Genomic DNA, 16,542 nt, shown 5'->3' with positions numbered 1-16,542 from the left:
TACTAGTCCAAGGAATTCAAATTCTTGAAAATTTTGAAGAAAAAGGAATTTTAATTACAGTAATATATAGCTTTCAAACCATATAAAAGAACTTTTCACTTTCTATAAATTAGTGAAAAGAATAACTGTACAGATAAAGAACTTTACAGAATAAGTTGTGATATGTAGTCAATCGTCATTATATACTAACAGCTTTCTCTAACTCGGTCTATTGCCTTCACGGGGAGCAGTGTTGATCGTCACACTTGAGCAGAGTCATGATCCTCAACCTTGAAACACTTCGCCTATTATTGAGAACATCAATGTAACTTCCAAGCCGACAACGATCGGAGTTTGTCAGTGAGAATGGAGGGTTTAGAATGAGTGATGGTGCTTCCACTTGAAGGAACTTTAACAAGCACACTGCTTTTGAATAAAACACCACTGCATTTTCAGGCCGGCCCATGTACTCGTCAACCTACCACATAGTTCAATATCCAATAAATCCTTTAGATTGAATCTTAAGAGTCTAAAGATTTTTTTTAATTTTTTTTATTATCTTAAGAGTCTGAAGATTTTTTTTTCCCCCTAACAACATGGCGACAATTACATATTGTAGCTAGTGGAAATTAGTTCCACCAACGACTAGCAAGAGTAACATAAATACTTACTGCCCCCTGTCTGCCGAGATCAAGAGCAGATTGAAATATTATCTCCATTGCATCTGGCATCTCTGTATTTCCTAGAAACAGGTCTATGAATCAATTTCAAGCAAAAAACTTAAAACATTACCAAAACTAGGAACGCCTGATGTAAAACAATGGCTAAAGAAAACATTTGATGCACGTACACATAATACAAGCAATAGCTACACAAGAGTAGGTAATTCTATATCTCCAGATCCTTCTCAGAAACCATCCAGATCGCTAGCATATTTTTTCAATTAACAATGGGATTAAAGCTAAGCCAGGCATATAAGAGAGAGGGAGGAAATAGAAACAAAGGACAAACCAAAGCACAGTAACCTGGAATAGTGTCACAAATAAAGCACAAAGAGGTCAAATAAAACAGGGTGGCAAGCAGCACAAGTTTCAATACTTTTGTTGACATGGACACAGTTTCAGTACTTATTCATACCAGGCACCTTTTTCTTTCAGTAAGTCCAAATATTTACCTGGCTCTATATGTTTGGCGAGTTCCTCTGCCTTCCCGACTTCATTCAGAAATGCTCTTTGAATATGAGTTAACACATTCTCTAGCCGCAAAATGCTACAAGTGTCCTCTTCAATGTTGAGACTTACTCGACTGTCCCTTAAAATCTCCCTCAATTTGGTAGTTTTTTGGTTTGGACTTCCTTGAATTGCGGATGCCGCTTGCGTATTACAAACATGCAAGGCTTGTTTCCATATTGCAAGCATGACAAGCTCAATTGAAAATGCTTCCAGATGCCTACCTGTGGCAATCTATAGACAGAACAGAGAAGTATTAGTGAGCAAACATCAGTAATGATCCAATATTAGCTTAGAAGCAGAATTGTCGGCCAAGCCAAAAAGAATCATGCGGAGGCAGTACTTCCAGAACATAGTAGCTAGAGAACACTGAAAAGTTAAATGCGTCTATTAACGCAAAAATAATTTCTAAAGAGTAGGCAGATACAAATGCAAAGATATCACCAGCATTCAAACATTTAGCACCACCTGATATTAACAAAGTTTGCGCATATTCAAGAGATATCAACCTGATCGCTATAGTTGTAAACAAACAAGGAGTTTCGACTCAGCTAAATTTTTCACCAGAAGACCTGATTTATTGATTGAATCCAGTCAGAAATCACAGCTCTTTATTTTTATTTTCTTCTTTTTTCTCTATAAGGCAAGTTTGTTAGAATTGGCTGGCTAATATGGAGCAGCCCTATGGGAGTGCTATGCAATACGAAGATACCCTATAAAGTGAAAGACATGTTTCATAGAACATTTATGGACACAGTCATGTTATGTGCGGGTAAAGGCTGTGCCTTTAACGCCCTTCCAACAAGAAAAGGTATAAATATGGGAACTTCTCTGCTTTATCAAAAAAAATATGGGAACTTCTCTGCCATTTGGAGAGGAAGGTCGTCTCAGAAAACCTATAATCTCTTGAATGATTTAAAGAACAAAACACAATTCCAGACACCAACTAGATGTGATTCGGCTTATATCTTATCATTACACTTACACCAAGTCCGGTGTCATCAAAACTTGTATATCTTGGGATAAGTGCAAGATATAGAGAACATCTAGTTTTGGACAAACCCTGCTTTAAAAGATGAATTATATAGTGTTAGAATATAATAGGAAAGAATAGAGCAGAACGGATATTACAGATTCATTAGCCGACCCAATTAGTTTGGGATTGAGGGCAGTTGGTTGATGATCTCATGTATCATGTATGTGATGTTTGGTTAACTCAAACATGCAAAACTAGATATCTCCAATATAATTAGAAATTTACTTTACCCAGAAAGATAAATAAATGAAGCTTAGATCATAAATTACAAATCACAATAGAACGTGATACCATGTGAATGACCAGGTCCACCAGGAAAAAAGCTTCGTTTTGCTTATCCAATTCTTTTAAAGGTTTTCAGGAATTAAAAAGTTGACTGCATGTAAAGATGTAACATACTTCAGAAACAACTCAAGTTTGTACCTATGCACCTTCTTCTCACATTTGTCACAACAGAGATTTTTTCAACTGACACACAAAAAATGATTTCAAACTTAAGATACTGAACACAATGCACAGCTACAAATATGTTTAGCCCAATTTCTCGGAATAAACAGCAAGAAAAGTGAAACGAAGGTCTGTCTTCACCTAGATGAAGATGTTCATACTTCTACCTTTATCATTGATAAACGACTAGGACAATTACATCTTCACCATGCCTAGGTAACTTTGAAATATACTTTTGAAGTACACGGATGAAAAAGTTGATAAACTTGGATGATTCCAGCTTGAGCAAAGATGTTAAGACTCCAACCTTGGATGCACTAAATCAATGCTAAACAAGAGTGGCAAGGCTGCCAGAGAACTGTATTGTTCTCAAAGTGAAGCGTATGAGGAAAAAAAGATGACTAAACTGTTCTCCCTCCACCTCTGCATGCTAAGAACCACCTAACATATTCAGATATAGCACTTCCAACATTTTTATAGGGGAAATGTCTTCAATGTGAGTTACCTTCTCATTTACCAACTCTGTGATAGCAGAAGCAGAATGTTGCAGAGACTCGATTCTGGCTATGCCATCAGTTGGATGCTCCAGAGGGTCTACAATATCAGTGGATCCTTGTGAAGCTCCTGCAGCAGAAGAGGGACTTTCCAACCTTAGTAGAGGACCTATGCTATTAGTTACAGGACCAACAATAAGTACCAGCTCACCTAATGTGGAGTCTATGTCCCGAGAAGCTTGCAGGGAACAACTTGATCTAAATGGTGCATTGCTAAGCCTAGAAGCACCTGCTGAAGAAGATGAGTCCATGAGAGACCAAGATACAAGGACGTATTCCTGCTCAATCAACTCGAATGAATCCGCCACTGTTGAATCAGTCAATCAGGTGAATACCACATCAGCATATTTGTATCTGACCAAACTAATTATAGGATAAGCAAAAGGAATTAAAAGAAAATTGGGAACATTATTGCAAAAAGCACCTCGTGGACATAGTCTATGGTCCATCAAACTAGATTCCTTCAGCTTGCCTTCAGAATGTCGGGGCTGGCCAGGACTAGAACCAATAATACCTGATTTCTGTATGATGTTGCTGCAATTCAAAGGAGGACCGGTTTTGTTTGGAGCACTGGAAACTTCTTTCCTGTCATCTTTTGCATCATGAGAAAATCCACTGGAAGATCTCTGTGATATCCCAGCAAAAGGAGGACCACCATCAGGACTGCTGGAATCATTATCTGGACTAAATGGTAAACCATCTTCCTGAAAAGTTTCCTCAGTGCCCCTTAGAGGATAGGGTTCTGTCAGAGAAACCCCATCTATTACCCTTTGCGGTCTCTGATTCCTGTGTAACATGTCCAACACTTAAAGACCGTGCCTTGAAATGCGTATGTCATACCAAGTACTTAATTCATCAACTAGCTTACCAAGACAACTCATCAGGCTGCTTCTGTGCAAGAAATGGGTGGTCAAAGAACTGTTCAAATGTCAACCGCTCCACTGTGTGTTCAGATATGCAGAAACAGAAAATTTCGAACTTTTCATTAGAAAATGCCATGTAATGTTTACTCTGGCTTAAATCTTATGGCCTTCTCAACGGCCAAAGCATGTAGAAAACTATGACCTAAGTACAGAAGTCTAAGTGTATGATGGATTTTAAACTGCTGAAATCCTGACAACACAAAAATGAAGTATTTGAACTGTTGAAACCCGGACAACATAACTGAAGTACCTGGATTATGGCGCAATAATTTTCGACACAAATCTATGCAATGAGAACTTAAATTCTTGGCATCCAGAGGAAACTGCAATTTAGTGGACTTCACTATGTTTTGTAGCAACTACAGGAAAAATGGAGGGAAATTTTAGAACAGGGCTGCAAGGCAGTTGAATTTAACGGGTCAATCTGAAACTGAAAGAACCAATAAGGTAAGTTACTACGCATAGCTGAAAAAGGTATTACACCTGTATTTGATTGTTTCCAGTAAACGGGGTTTTGCCAGTAACAAGCTGAAAGAGAATGGCACCAACACTCCAGAGATCTGCCTGCATTTGGAGCCAAAAGTTAATCGGTTTCCAAAAGAGAATAGCCTGTGGTTGGTGTTCGTTCAAAGAGAATACCACCTTCGCATCATACTTTTGAAGTAGCATTATTTCAGGAGCCATGTACAACGGTGACCCACATAGAGTTTCTGCAAGCAACCAAGGCTGCAAAGATCTGACAAGAGAGAATAGTACTTTGAGTCATTGACGAAATAATATCTAGCAAATACGTTTTCTGAAAAGAGATGAAACGTTAAATGAAAGACCTCTAGGAAGGGGAACTTTAGGAGAAAAGACGTTTCCAACAATTACCACAGATTTACCTTGCAAACCCAAAATCAGCAATCTTCAAGGTGGAGTTGTCATCAGTTGCAGACAATAGAAGATTCTGTTGGATCAAGGCAAAGGACACAAGTCAATGAGTTGACAGTTCCAACAAAATACCATTCAAATTCTCAAAAAGTTTCCGGAATAGTTCTTATTTCCCAAAGAAAGAATTACTACCAACGACATTATTCACTCCTAGAAAAACACATATTCAGCTTCCTTCCCTCAACTAAGGTGTACCAAATAGAAGATAAAAATACTAACATATGCGTTTACAGACAGTTATCTCCTTGAATGCCTTCCTTTTCCTTTGTTATTTAGTTTGAGTAACGAGTTAATTATCAGAAACCTATATTAGAGAAATGTGATTTGCTATTCAGGAATAAAGCAACTGCATGCCTCGATCACCTTTATCTGTATGTCATGCCAAGTATTTCCTACAGTTCAGTTATTATATATTTTTTTCAAATCCTTAGCTACTATGAGCTGGTTATGCATAGAGAAAAGCTCCAATGATAGATATATGCTCATGACTTCAAAAAGGAAACTTCTGGAAAAGAACATGCATCTCAGCATCTAAATGCTCCTGCTTGGGCAAAAAACAACTAAATTCATATGTTCAACTTTGTAAATTGGCTTAACTACTGAAGTAAACTAAATTTGGAACGTAGCACTGGAAGGAAATCAAACCTGAGGCTTTAGGTCCCTATGGATTAGATTGTTTTCGCGAAGGATTTTTAGACCTGATGCTGTGGCACATATATGAATATGAATATTACCATGCGGAATTCATCTAGAAAAGAATATTCAGTCTAAAAGTGAAAAGAGGAAAATAGGAAAAAGAAAAATAGAAGCTTTAAACGAACCTAGCTGCTGCATGAAATGTTTTGCAGTTGCTTCTGGGATTCTCCCTTGGCGTCGTTGTATGTACTTTGAAAGATCACCTCCTTTGCAGTACTCCAAAACAATATATATCTTTCCCGGCTCCTACAACTCATGCACATGATGGTTCATTTAGAGCAAAATCAAAAGAACAGATATGAAGGTCAAGGTCCAAATAAATATTCTGTTTCTCTTTTAAGCGATTATCAAATCAGTCAGACAATGCAACTCCAAATTGCAGATATACAGTGCCAAATTTACACTAAAATGTAGAAACACTGTACCATCCATACATAGCTAGGGATAACCGCTGAATTTTACCATTATCTAGAGTTTAAAAAGAAAAAGAGCACAGCAGTTCAAGTTTCCATTGAACTTCAAGAAGGCAAAGCTGCTCTTTACACTAGAGTTAAATCTCCCTATAATCAATCCTCATAATTACATATTACTAATAGCCTCTTTGGCCAAGCTTCTAGGACACCAAAAGTGCTTTTGAGTAGTAGCAGAAGAAACTGTTGCTACAAAAGTATTTTTTTCCCCCAAAAGTACCTTTCTAACCTCGGCAAACACAAATTGTTGTTCTAATATTGGCAAAAGTGATTTTTCAAATTAATTAGCCAAATACAAAAAAACACTTTTCAAAATAAATAGATAGTCCGTTCAAAAACAATAATACCTCTTTCCCTTTTTGACAACTCTTTAATTTCAACTTTTCACATAACATATTTAAGACCACAAAATTAAAGTGTATTTTGGTACATTCTGCATATCAAACAACAACAACATACCCAGTATATTCTCACATGGTGGAGTCCGGGGAGGGTAGAGTGTACGCCGACCTTACCCCTACCTTAGGAGGTAGGAAGGCTGCCTCCGATAGACCCTCGGCTCAAGAAAAGGTGCCAAGACAATAATAATAATAATAGGCAGCAACAAAGATAAATGACGTTAAAGAAAGAAAAAAAGAAAGAAACAAGCAAGTTATATGAGAGATCTACAAAAAAAAAAAAAAAAAAAAAGGAGTGAACAAAACATTTTGCATATCATTAATTTAAAAATGGTTTTTTTTTTTTTTACTTTCTTAAACTCCGTGTCAAATCAAAACAAAATAAGGGAGTATTTGTTTACAATTTCGGTAGCCACTATAGTTTGCAACAGCAAAAATGCGAATTTGTACAAAAATATGGAATATTAATTATTCTAAGATTAATTCAACCATACATATAATAGTTCACATATTGAAATTGAATTTAAGTTGAGTAGTGTAACCTCACCTCAATCATATCATGCAAGCGAATAATATTAGGATGACTAATCCTCTGTAAAATAACAATTTCAGATTTAAGACTCTCTTAAGTTTACTATTAAGCCGATCAGTAACAATCTCCTTGATCGCCACTTCTGTACCATCGACCACGTGGCACGCTTTCCACACAGTTGAAAAAGAACCCAACCCGATTTGCTTCTCAATCAAATAATTACCAACCACAAATTTAGCCATCCTAGCAAAAAATTCCAAATCTTGACAATTTTAAGTAGCCAAGATTGTGCTAATTGCAGAATTAAGGAAATTCAGGTTGTTTTTTTTTTTCTTTGTTGAATTTTGGTACGGTGGTGTACAGATATGGATTATGGAGATGATAATTTAGATTGTTAGTGAGGAAAGTGTGGTGATGGTGACTGAATCTTAAAGATAATATAGAGATTAGAGAGAGATATCAATGTACTTCATCTTATTTTATGATTGGTTTGTGTGTTGGATTTTGGAAGTTTTATGTTACACTTTGTTTGGATGGTTGTGAGTATTGTTTTATAATGTATTGAATTATGATGTGTTGTATTGTACTGTATTGTGTTACTAAATACAAGGTTTGGATAGACTCTATAGGTTCCTGGTAGGGGTGGGTTTTTCGGTTCGGTTTGGCTATTTCGGGTTCGGTTTTTTGAAGGTAGACACCGAATATCGAACCAAACTAGTTCGGTTCGGTTCTTTCGGTTTCGATTTTTTAAAGTTCAGTTTGGTTCGGTTTTGCCAATTTTTTTATTCGCTTTTTGATATAATATTAGAAGAGATTATCGACACTAATTCATATTCTCAAAAGTAATAAAACATAAAGGCGATAAATTCAAATCAAAATCAAACAAACAGATACACGAAAGACCGTAAAACTATAATCATGACATAGGATTACTAGGGTTATATACCTAAGTTAATAATTAAGAAAATACATAAAGGACATACATTAATCCTAAAGAGACATCCTGTTACCTTTCTTTGTTAAGGATATATGATTTTTCAATTGGTGGAAAATTAGGGATACAAAAATGCAAAAGAGGACTTATTACAATTGGGTTTTTTTAGCTTTAAACTTAATGGGCGTCCGGACTATTTTAATTTTTTTTTTGAAATCACGTGGTGTAGCTAACATTAGACTTATTTTTATACGAAGTATACTCTTAATTTATTTACATCACGCAAAAGTGCGTATATCAATTACACTCCATAACTAAAACGTACAAATAGGTTAAAATATTATCCCCATAATAACCGTATCCGGACGGAGAATAAAATGATGGCCGCGTTGTTGTTGTTGTGATTTTGGATTTTTATGGTGAAATGGAGCTTTACTTAGAAGAAAGATGAGCGCGATGAGAGAAAAAATAGTATAGAGATAGAGATGTAATGGTGGTGGAGTGAAGGAGGGAGAAAGAAGATGGTGTGACGGTGTTGTTGTTGTTGTTGTTTGTGGTGGTGGTTGTTGTTCACCGTCTCTCTCTTCTCCTCACGACGATCCGCTTCGAAATTACTATTTTTGAATACAATCCGATGTTGATGACGACGACGGTGGAGGCGATCGGATACGGACGGAACAACCAAATACGGAATTTTATTTCTTGTATTCGATTTTGAGTGTATTCGTTAATTTTATTTCTTGTATACAAATGAATACGGTGAATTTTGAAGTGTATACAAATGAATAGAGTGAAATTTATTTCTTGTAATTTTTGAGTGTATTCGTTAATTTTTTTAGTGCAAATTTTTGTGTTTTTGATGTTTTAGTTGAATACGTACGATTTGAATACGTAGGGGAGAAATGCGACTCAGGATTTACGAATACAATCAGATTTACGAATACAATTTACGAATACGATTAGCGTAGCAAACTAACAGCTACGAAATGTAAATAGCTAAAATGTAGCTATGCCCAATTTAAAACCCCTAAATGTTAGTCATTTATGTAAAATTCCCTTCTTTTTTTTGGGTAATGTATTAAATTTCGGTGCGCGTTCGGTTTTTCGGTTCGGTTTTATCAAACTTCGGTTCGGCTATTTCGGTTTCGGTTTTTTTACGGTGGACACCAAACACCGAACCAAACTAGTTCGATTCGGTTCGGTTTGTTAAAGTTTCGGTTCAGTTTTTCGATTTTCGGTATTTATGCCCACATTTTTAGTTCCTTGTTACATAATTGCTAGACATCGACAATTTGAAGGTTTAAACTATAAGAAAAATAAGGTACAATATATAGCTATCATAAAATGATAAAATATGATTATTAGATAATAAGTAAAGATAAAATGAGAAAAAATAATTAAGGAAATGACGCAATAAAACCAATTCGATGTTACATAAAATGAAACTTTTCATTGTTATGTCACTATAAATTTAATGATACGATATAATAAAATTAAAGTAATAATCAAAACAAAATATTATATTTACATTTACATTAACAGCACAATACAATAGGTAACAACCATCAAAACAAGCTTTTAGTGTAGTGCGTCAGGGGGCGAGGTCAACATACTTGCTTGAGTTGAACCTTTTAGATTCGTTATTGACGTGATTTTCCGGGACTAATTAACCCATAAAATAGGAGTAATATTTTCTTTGCCCCAGTTATAAATATTTTTATGATTATAAATTATCTAAAGAATGAAATGAAAAATTCATAACTAAGTTATTTTTAAATAAAAAATATAAACACTTTTCAAAACAAACTACTATAGGAACATATGTTGTGGTATAATGAGTAGAGAATTTGAAAGTGAAAGAAGAGAGTTTTTGGTGAAGTTGAATTTACATGCTTAAAAAAATCTAATACATAAATTTTACAACAATTAAATTGTTGTAGCAATTTTGAATTACATTTCCTTCAACAGGATACACAACAAATTAATTAACGTTTATAACAGAATAGATTGGAAATTAAATTAGTATACACGTGCGACAGGTTCCCCATCCCCACATTTTGAATTAGCTCATATCAAATAGTCGATTGAGCACTATTATCATGTCAATCATAGTTTAAAATTTCTATAATATAAAATTGCCCTACATTCACAATGATAATGAAGAGTGTAGGGGTTGTTTGGTTAGAAGAGTTGGGATAGACAATTGAAGTAGAAACTTTTGTATAAAATAATACATTGTTGATATCAAGTATCTAGGGTCCGTAATACAGCGAAACGGGGAGATTGACGATGTCACACATTGCATTGGAGTGGCGTGGGTGAAATAAAGGCTTGCCTCTGTGGTCTTGTGTGCTAAGAAGGCGTCGCCAAGGCTTAAAGAAAAGTTCTACAGAGTGATTGTTAGACCAGCATTGTTGTATTGGGAAGAGTCGTCGATCGAAATGTCACACCCGAGGAAGATGAAAGGAGTTGAGATGAGGATGCTTAGATGGATGTGAGAGCATACTCGGAGAGATTTGATTAGAAATGAAGTTATACGGAACAAAGTGGGAGTGACATCAGTGGCAGACAAGATGAGGGAAATGAGGCTTAGGTGGTTCGGGCATGTAAAAAAGAGGTGTGAGGATGCACCAGTAAAGAAGTGCAAGAGGTTGGAGGTAGCAGGAAATAGGAGAGATAGAGGTAGGCCGAAGACGAACTGGGAGGAGGTAATTAGACGGGACGACGAGAAACTGGCTGGTGCGGGACATGACCCCGAATAGGAAGGTATAGAGGTCCAAGATTAGGAGTAGAATGTAGCTAAGTGTTGTTGACTTCTGTGTGGGGAGAGAGGGGGCGGGTCTCCTCCTCTCCTCTTTTCCTTTTACTAGTAATATATCAGTATCCTGCAGTCTCTTATTCCTAAATGTGCATTACTATCTGTTGCCATATTTTTTTTTTGTATTTTGTTATTTTGCTATCTCTTTTTGATATTATTGTGCAGTGCTTTTTCTTAGCGGATCTGTCGAGCTTGACACGTCCCACAAAAATAAAAAGTAAGATACACGTCTGTCCTCTACTCGGTACGCTTGTGCGATCATACTGGGTTTGTTGTTGTTGTTGTTTGTAATACATTGTTCGGATGGAGTTGAAAGGAATAAAAAAATCTGATATTTAAATAATGAGAATAAACCGGAGATCACTCAGCAAACGTGTCTGGGTGGTGTAGTCGGTTATCACGCTAGTCTCACACACTAGAGGTCCCCGGTTCGAATCCGGGCTCAGACATTTTGTTTTTTTTCCTTGTTACCCAAAATCACACCATACACTTTTTACTTTCCTCTCAATCATTCCACTTGACGTACAACCTCGTTGTCACCACCCTCAAAAAGATTCGAACCACTGGAATTTCCAGAAGCTTCCAAACTTCAATTCTAGGGTTTCGCCTAATATGGATTGGGGAAATGTGAGTACAGAGGATCTAATTGAGGCTCTACGAGAAGTAGAATGGTCATCTCCACCACGTCCACTTTCTGAGTTTTTCTCTAGGTTTACTTTCCCAAGATCTTATTCAAAATGGAACAGTCGCCTCAAGTGTAATCTCTACTAGTACGTTTTTCTTAATTTCACTCTCCAATTTACCTTTTAAACAAACTTTAATCACCTTGCAATAATTTACGAAGAATTTTTCCAGGCTGATGGAATTTCTTTCTATAGCAATTAATTTTGGGGAACTTTTTCAAAAATATACAGTTTTTGAAAATTATTACGTAACATAGCCCAATATACAATATTGTACCCCCTCCGTCCATTTAGATTTCCACTTTTACTTGTCCAGGAAAGCATTTATCAGTTCATACCTATTTTACCCTTATTATTAGTTATTGAGTTGAAAACTTCAAGAATTGTTAGTGGCTGCACGACTTTTAAAGTATATTGATTGATTTTAACCATTAGATGACTTGGTAATAAATAGGGATGATATAGTAAAATCATCATTCTATTAGATGAACTAGTAATAATTAGGTGTGTCAAGTCAATACATGACAACTAAAAATGGACGGAGAGAGTACAACATTATACCTGGGGGAAAGCATTATACATAATGTATCAACCTTGTATAATAGTGTATAAGAGTTGTTTATACACAAATAATTGGGTAACAAACTCAAAGTATGGGCTACGTAGTGTAAATATTTTCAAAAATAGACAGAGTGTGATTTTCCCTTAAATTTTGAATGCGCGAAATAGAAGTAACAGGTTTCGCATGCATGTTGAAAAACTGCAAATTTAATGGATGAAAGTCTTTATATTTTTGATAAGAAGCTTTAGGGAGTCAGGTTTTTCTGAATTGCTTTTCAAAATGTTCTTATTCTTTTTGCAGTTACAGGACGAATTACTTTATTATGATTGTGGCTATTCTTGGTAAGGAAAATTTATTGAGTTATATATATGATTTTCTAGCGATACAGTGTTTATTTGGAACTCACAAGTACATTTATGTGCATTTTGTATTGCAGCATTGGGGTTTCTAAGGAGGCCACTTGCAATTGTTGCTGCGCTTTTGACAGCGCTTAATATTGCTTTTCTAAATGACAGGTATTCTATTTATTGCTGTTTTATCCGTGGTGAGGTTTTTCTGTGCCATCAGAGTTTTAGTTTACGTAGCATTTGCCTACATTTTGCCTTGCCTTTCGATTTTCTGACAGGTTGAAGATGAGGAAGAGGGGGTAAATGGGTAGAGTAAACAAAGTGAAGGAGGGGGCATGGTTAAATGGGTAAAGGGGGTAGTTTTTTCCATGGGTCTGCAAACATGGCAACTTTAAAGAGAGCCAGCATGGACTAAATGGTCGATTAAGAGCTTAGTTAGCAAACAAAGGCAAATATGATAAATATAGGGTAACGACGAGGGTATTTCAGTGACCAACTTCTATCGGTGGGCAAAGTTAAGGAAAGCCAATAGGCGAGGGGCAAATTTGGACCTTTTCCCAATAAAGGAATACCTTGGTTTTGTCGTGCAAAACAATGAAATGATTTCTAAACTTTTGTTAACACATGGGACCTGGATCATCTTGACTGTGAGGAAAAAACCTTTGACAGCTCTCTCCTTCTTGGTCATCTCTTCTTTGTTATGCTTTTGTGCAGGTTATATTTTTTTTATTTGAACTAAACCTATGCATTTATGTACTTATAAGTTCTGTTCTTTGGACACAATTTCCAAATTCTCCTATTTATCAAAGGGTTAAATATTAGTTTTCCTTCTGTGAGTTATTTTCTTGGAGACTTATTTGGCTTTAAAACTGCAGTATGTTTAACAGGATGTCTCTTGGTTATGATTACGAGAAAATAAATCCTGCTGTTGCAGGGATGCAATAGTGAACTAAATGCAATTTTTCATTTGTTACCCGTTAGCGTACCCTGCCCTCCGTATGGAGAGAAAATGACGCAAGTCACTTGGATTCCTTGAAAGTTTTTTCATGTTCAATAATTTTTTTTTTGCGCTTCATATTAGGCTGGACAAGAAGGAAAAGTGTGTTAGCTTTGACGTTTCAGTTTTTCTGGTGATGCATGAATAGTTAGAAGAATAACTCTCAACTGTCTGTTTTACTCTCTGTTGGTTAAGTATCTGTTTGTTCAGCGATGCATGTGAAACAATTTTTTCCACCTAACATTCAGCTTGTTTGGATGGTTGTTACCTCTTATATTATATTGTATTGTATTGTATTGTATTGTATTGTATTGTGTTGTTAGTTTAAATACAATGTTTGTTTTAATTGTTACTTTAATTTTATTGTATCGTATCGTTAAATCCATCGTTACATAATGACGAAAAGTCCCAATTCTAGTAACGACCGATTTGGTGTTATCGCATCGTTACCTTATTTATTTTTCTCATTTTGTCTTTACTTATTGTCTAATAATCATTTTTTATCCTTTATCCTACCTATTTATGATAGTTCTACACCATACCCTACTTTTCTTGTAAAATTTATCCTTTAAATTGTTGATGTCTAACATTATGTAACGACGGGAAGCGATACAATCTATCCAAATGTTGTATTCATCAAAACAATACAGTACTATATAGTACAACACAATATGATATAATACGATACATTATGAACAATATGTAACGAACATCCAAACAAAGTGTAAGTACAGATGTATCTCTGAACTGTTTTCGTGGTATAACATGGCTATTACATATGACACATAGGCCATGATAGACTTTTTGAGTTCATTACATAATGCGTATGACATTTTTCCTGTAAATACTTCATAGCACATTCTTGATATACTTGAATATATTAATATATTATCTTTAATAAGTAAAAACAAAATTTTCCATTAAAGAATCAAATTTTGATAATGGCTTTCATACTTTATTCCTTTTATGCCAAGGGTTGTTCCCGCAGTTTTGCAGGTACCTTCAGTGAAAAGGTGACAAGAACTGTCAGACAGTTTTCACCTCATTTAGCTGCAAAAATGAGGCCTGCACTCACGTGAGTACGCATGTACATTTGAATTCTTAAAGGACACTGAGGCTGTATCGCTGCTGACATATATTTGATAATGTTCAGGCCGGTTATTCGAGGGCGTCCATCCACTAAAAGAGCAATATTCATTTGTGGAAGGCCTCGTTGGATTTTTGTCTTTGTATTTTCTATAGGTACTGGAAGCGTTTATTCTCTTTTTACGCTTTCTATCTTCCTTTCTCTTCTTTTTCTTTCCTGTTGAATTTTGGGAGTTGTAATTATGAAATTCTGCTTGTTCATTGTTGATAAATTATGCAGTGAGTTTCTTCCTCTGGTTTGTTTCCTGTGGCCTCTTAACCGTCTTTTGGGCTTTTGGTATAGGCCTTCTAGGTGAGTTCTCTCTTTCTAATTGTAAATTCTGTTCAAATTCTATGCTATGATTGAATAAAACTCTCTCTCTCTCTTCAGCCACGCTTGCTCATGCAAGCTTCAGGAGTCCTAATCTGAAGGCTCGCCTCAATACATTCCGTGAAGAATTCCGAGCTGTCTGGCGCAACTATAGTGAGCTGTAGCTTCAGTGAAGTTCCAGTTTCTCTACCATGATCTGCCATTAGATGTGCTGATTCGTTCATTATATTTTTCTTTGGCTTATCTGTAAATTAACATGGTCTAATCAGTCTTGAAATAGTGACAAATATGTGTGTTCGGCATTTTACATGCTTGCTAGATTAAGTCTCTTTACCTTTCTCCAAAGAAATGGAAAATAGTGTTCGATCCTGTATTTTCGAGATATCTCATCTCTCTCCAGTTTGGTATGGAAATACTGAAATGCTTACCAACTTGATTAAAAAAACTAATGAATGTTAACCTGATAGCCAAACGGATTGATCTATGTAGTGTAAGTTCAGAATTAAGCTGCTAAGATCATATGAACTACAAGGCATTGGTTTTGCCTGTTCTAGTGAAGCTTCAAGTAGCTGGTACTGTTGTACATTTTTTTTTAGTTCTAATTAGCTGGTGCATATTCTATAGCGGAGGCAGTATCCCTCTGTATTCACTGATGCAATTTCTTATACTTGTTAGAAAAATTATTGAAGAAGAGATGGTATGCCTGTTTCTCGGCTTATGAAACCTTGAGGTTGGGATTGACTCAACTTGAGCATTATAAAACACTTAGGTTATATAAAAGCTAAGAGAAGACTTGGATCTAGGGTCAGTAGGAACTTTATTTAAGGAATGTTTTCAGTTGTACTATATTAAACCTTTTGGGCTTTAGGAACTATATGGTGAAAAAACTACTCATTAAGCTTGTGACTAGCATAAAATGAAACCCATCTGTAATGTTCGATGAAAAGATAGAAGGACCAAAAGGAAGGATGCTCAATAGTCGTACTTAATTATCTGAACATAGGAACAGAATATAGAATTCTCATATCTTGAGTGTGGAGACTGATATCTCAGTTGTATGCTGATGGCATCTTATCACCTATTTACGAATATAAATATGATTTGGCTTCCTATGGATTTTATGCTTGCACTATGCCTTGTTACTTCGAGTGTCATATAGCTCTTTTACCCGGTGTACCACTTTTGTTGTAGAAATGCAACTAATTTGTTTAGCATTGCAGTGTATTAGTTTCCTTTGTTAGGTTCTTACCTCTGGTGTACTGATTTCTGCAATTTATATACATATCAGAGGCTTTTGGATTTGTATATGCATATGCATAGATTCTGTCTTTTGTACAGTAGCTTTCTCAGGTTGCTTTGTGAATTATGGGGGCTTCTTCAGTTTATATCACTTGCAAACTTGTTATGAAGAGCTGCCTTTCCAGATTCAAGTTGAAAACACTGCATCTTGAAAGAGATTCTTAGTTTCTTTTTGGGTTGTGGGGGTGGGGGTGGGGGGCGCTCTTCTTGGTTTCATTCCATTGGCTGGTGCAAGAATTTACATGTACT

General features: G+C 35.8%; 1 protein-coding gene, 1 non-coding gene and 1 pseudogene across 2 annotated transcripts; 2 read left to right on the top strand and 1 right to left on the bottom strand.

Moving 5' to 3' along the window:
- Positions 1–7,734, bottom strand: LOC132049579 (serine/threonine-protein kinase ATG1c-like; annotated as a pseudogene).
- Positions 7,735–11,324: 3,590 nt separating this feature from the next.
- On the top strand, positions 11,325–11,398 carry TRNAV-CAC (transfer RNA valine (anticodon CAC)). Its single transcript has one exon. It is a non-coding gene; the product is annotated as a tRNA-Val (tRNA).
- A 24-nt stretch (positions 11,399–11,422) lies between these two features.
- Positions 11,423–15,466, top strand: LOC132049578 (PRA1 family protein A1-like). The gene is made up of 7 exons (XM_059440443.1): positions 11,423–11,719; positions 12,495–12,535; positions 12,631–12,709; positions 14,527–14,613; positions 14,692–14,780; positions 14,905–14,976; positions 15,055–15,466. Exons 1-7 carry the CDS (start codon positions 11,562–11,564, stop codon positions 15,156–15,158), a joined length of 630 nt encoding a protein of 209 aa, XP_059296426.1. The 5' UTR covers positions 11,423–11,561; the 3' UTR covers positions 15,159–15,466.
- Positions 15,467–16,542: the final 1,076 nt, after the last annotated feature.

The sequence above is a fragment of the Lycium ferocissimum genome, chromosome 3 (genome assembly GCF_029784015.1).
Source record: "Lycium ferocissimum isolate CSIRO_LF1 chromosome 3, AGI_CSIRO_Lferr_CH_V1, whole genome shotgun sequence".
Classification (NCBI taxonomy): Eukaryota; Viridiplantae; Streptophyta; class Magnoliopsida; order Solanales; family Solanaceae; genus Lycium; species Lycium ferocissimum.
This window is presented reverse-complemented; position numbering and strand designations above follow the sequence as displayed.

What these genes read in the sequence shown, in the direction of transcription:
- LOC132049578 (XM_059440443.1), top strand. Translation starts at nt 11,562, where the DNA reads ATGGATTGGGGAAATGTGAGTACAGAGGATCTAATTGAGGCTCTACGA. An exon ending in TATGATTGTGGCTATTCTTG is followed by an intron (nt 12,536 to 12,630) that starts GTAAGGAAAATT and finishes TTTGTATTGCAG; the next exon opens with CATTGGGGTTTCTAAGGAGG. An exon ending in TTTTGGTATAGGCCTTCTAG is followed by an intron (nt 14,977 to 15,054) that starts GTGAGTTCTCTC and finishes CTCTCTCTTCAG; the next exon opens with CCACGCTTGCTCATGCAAGC.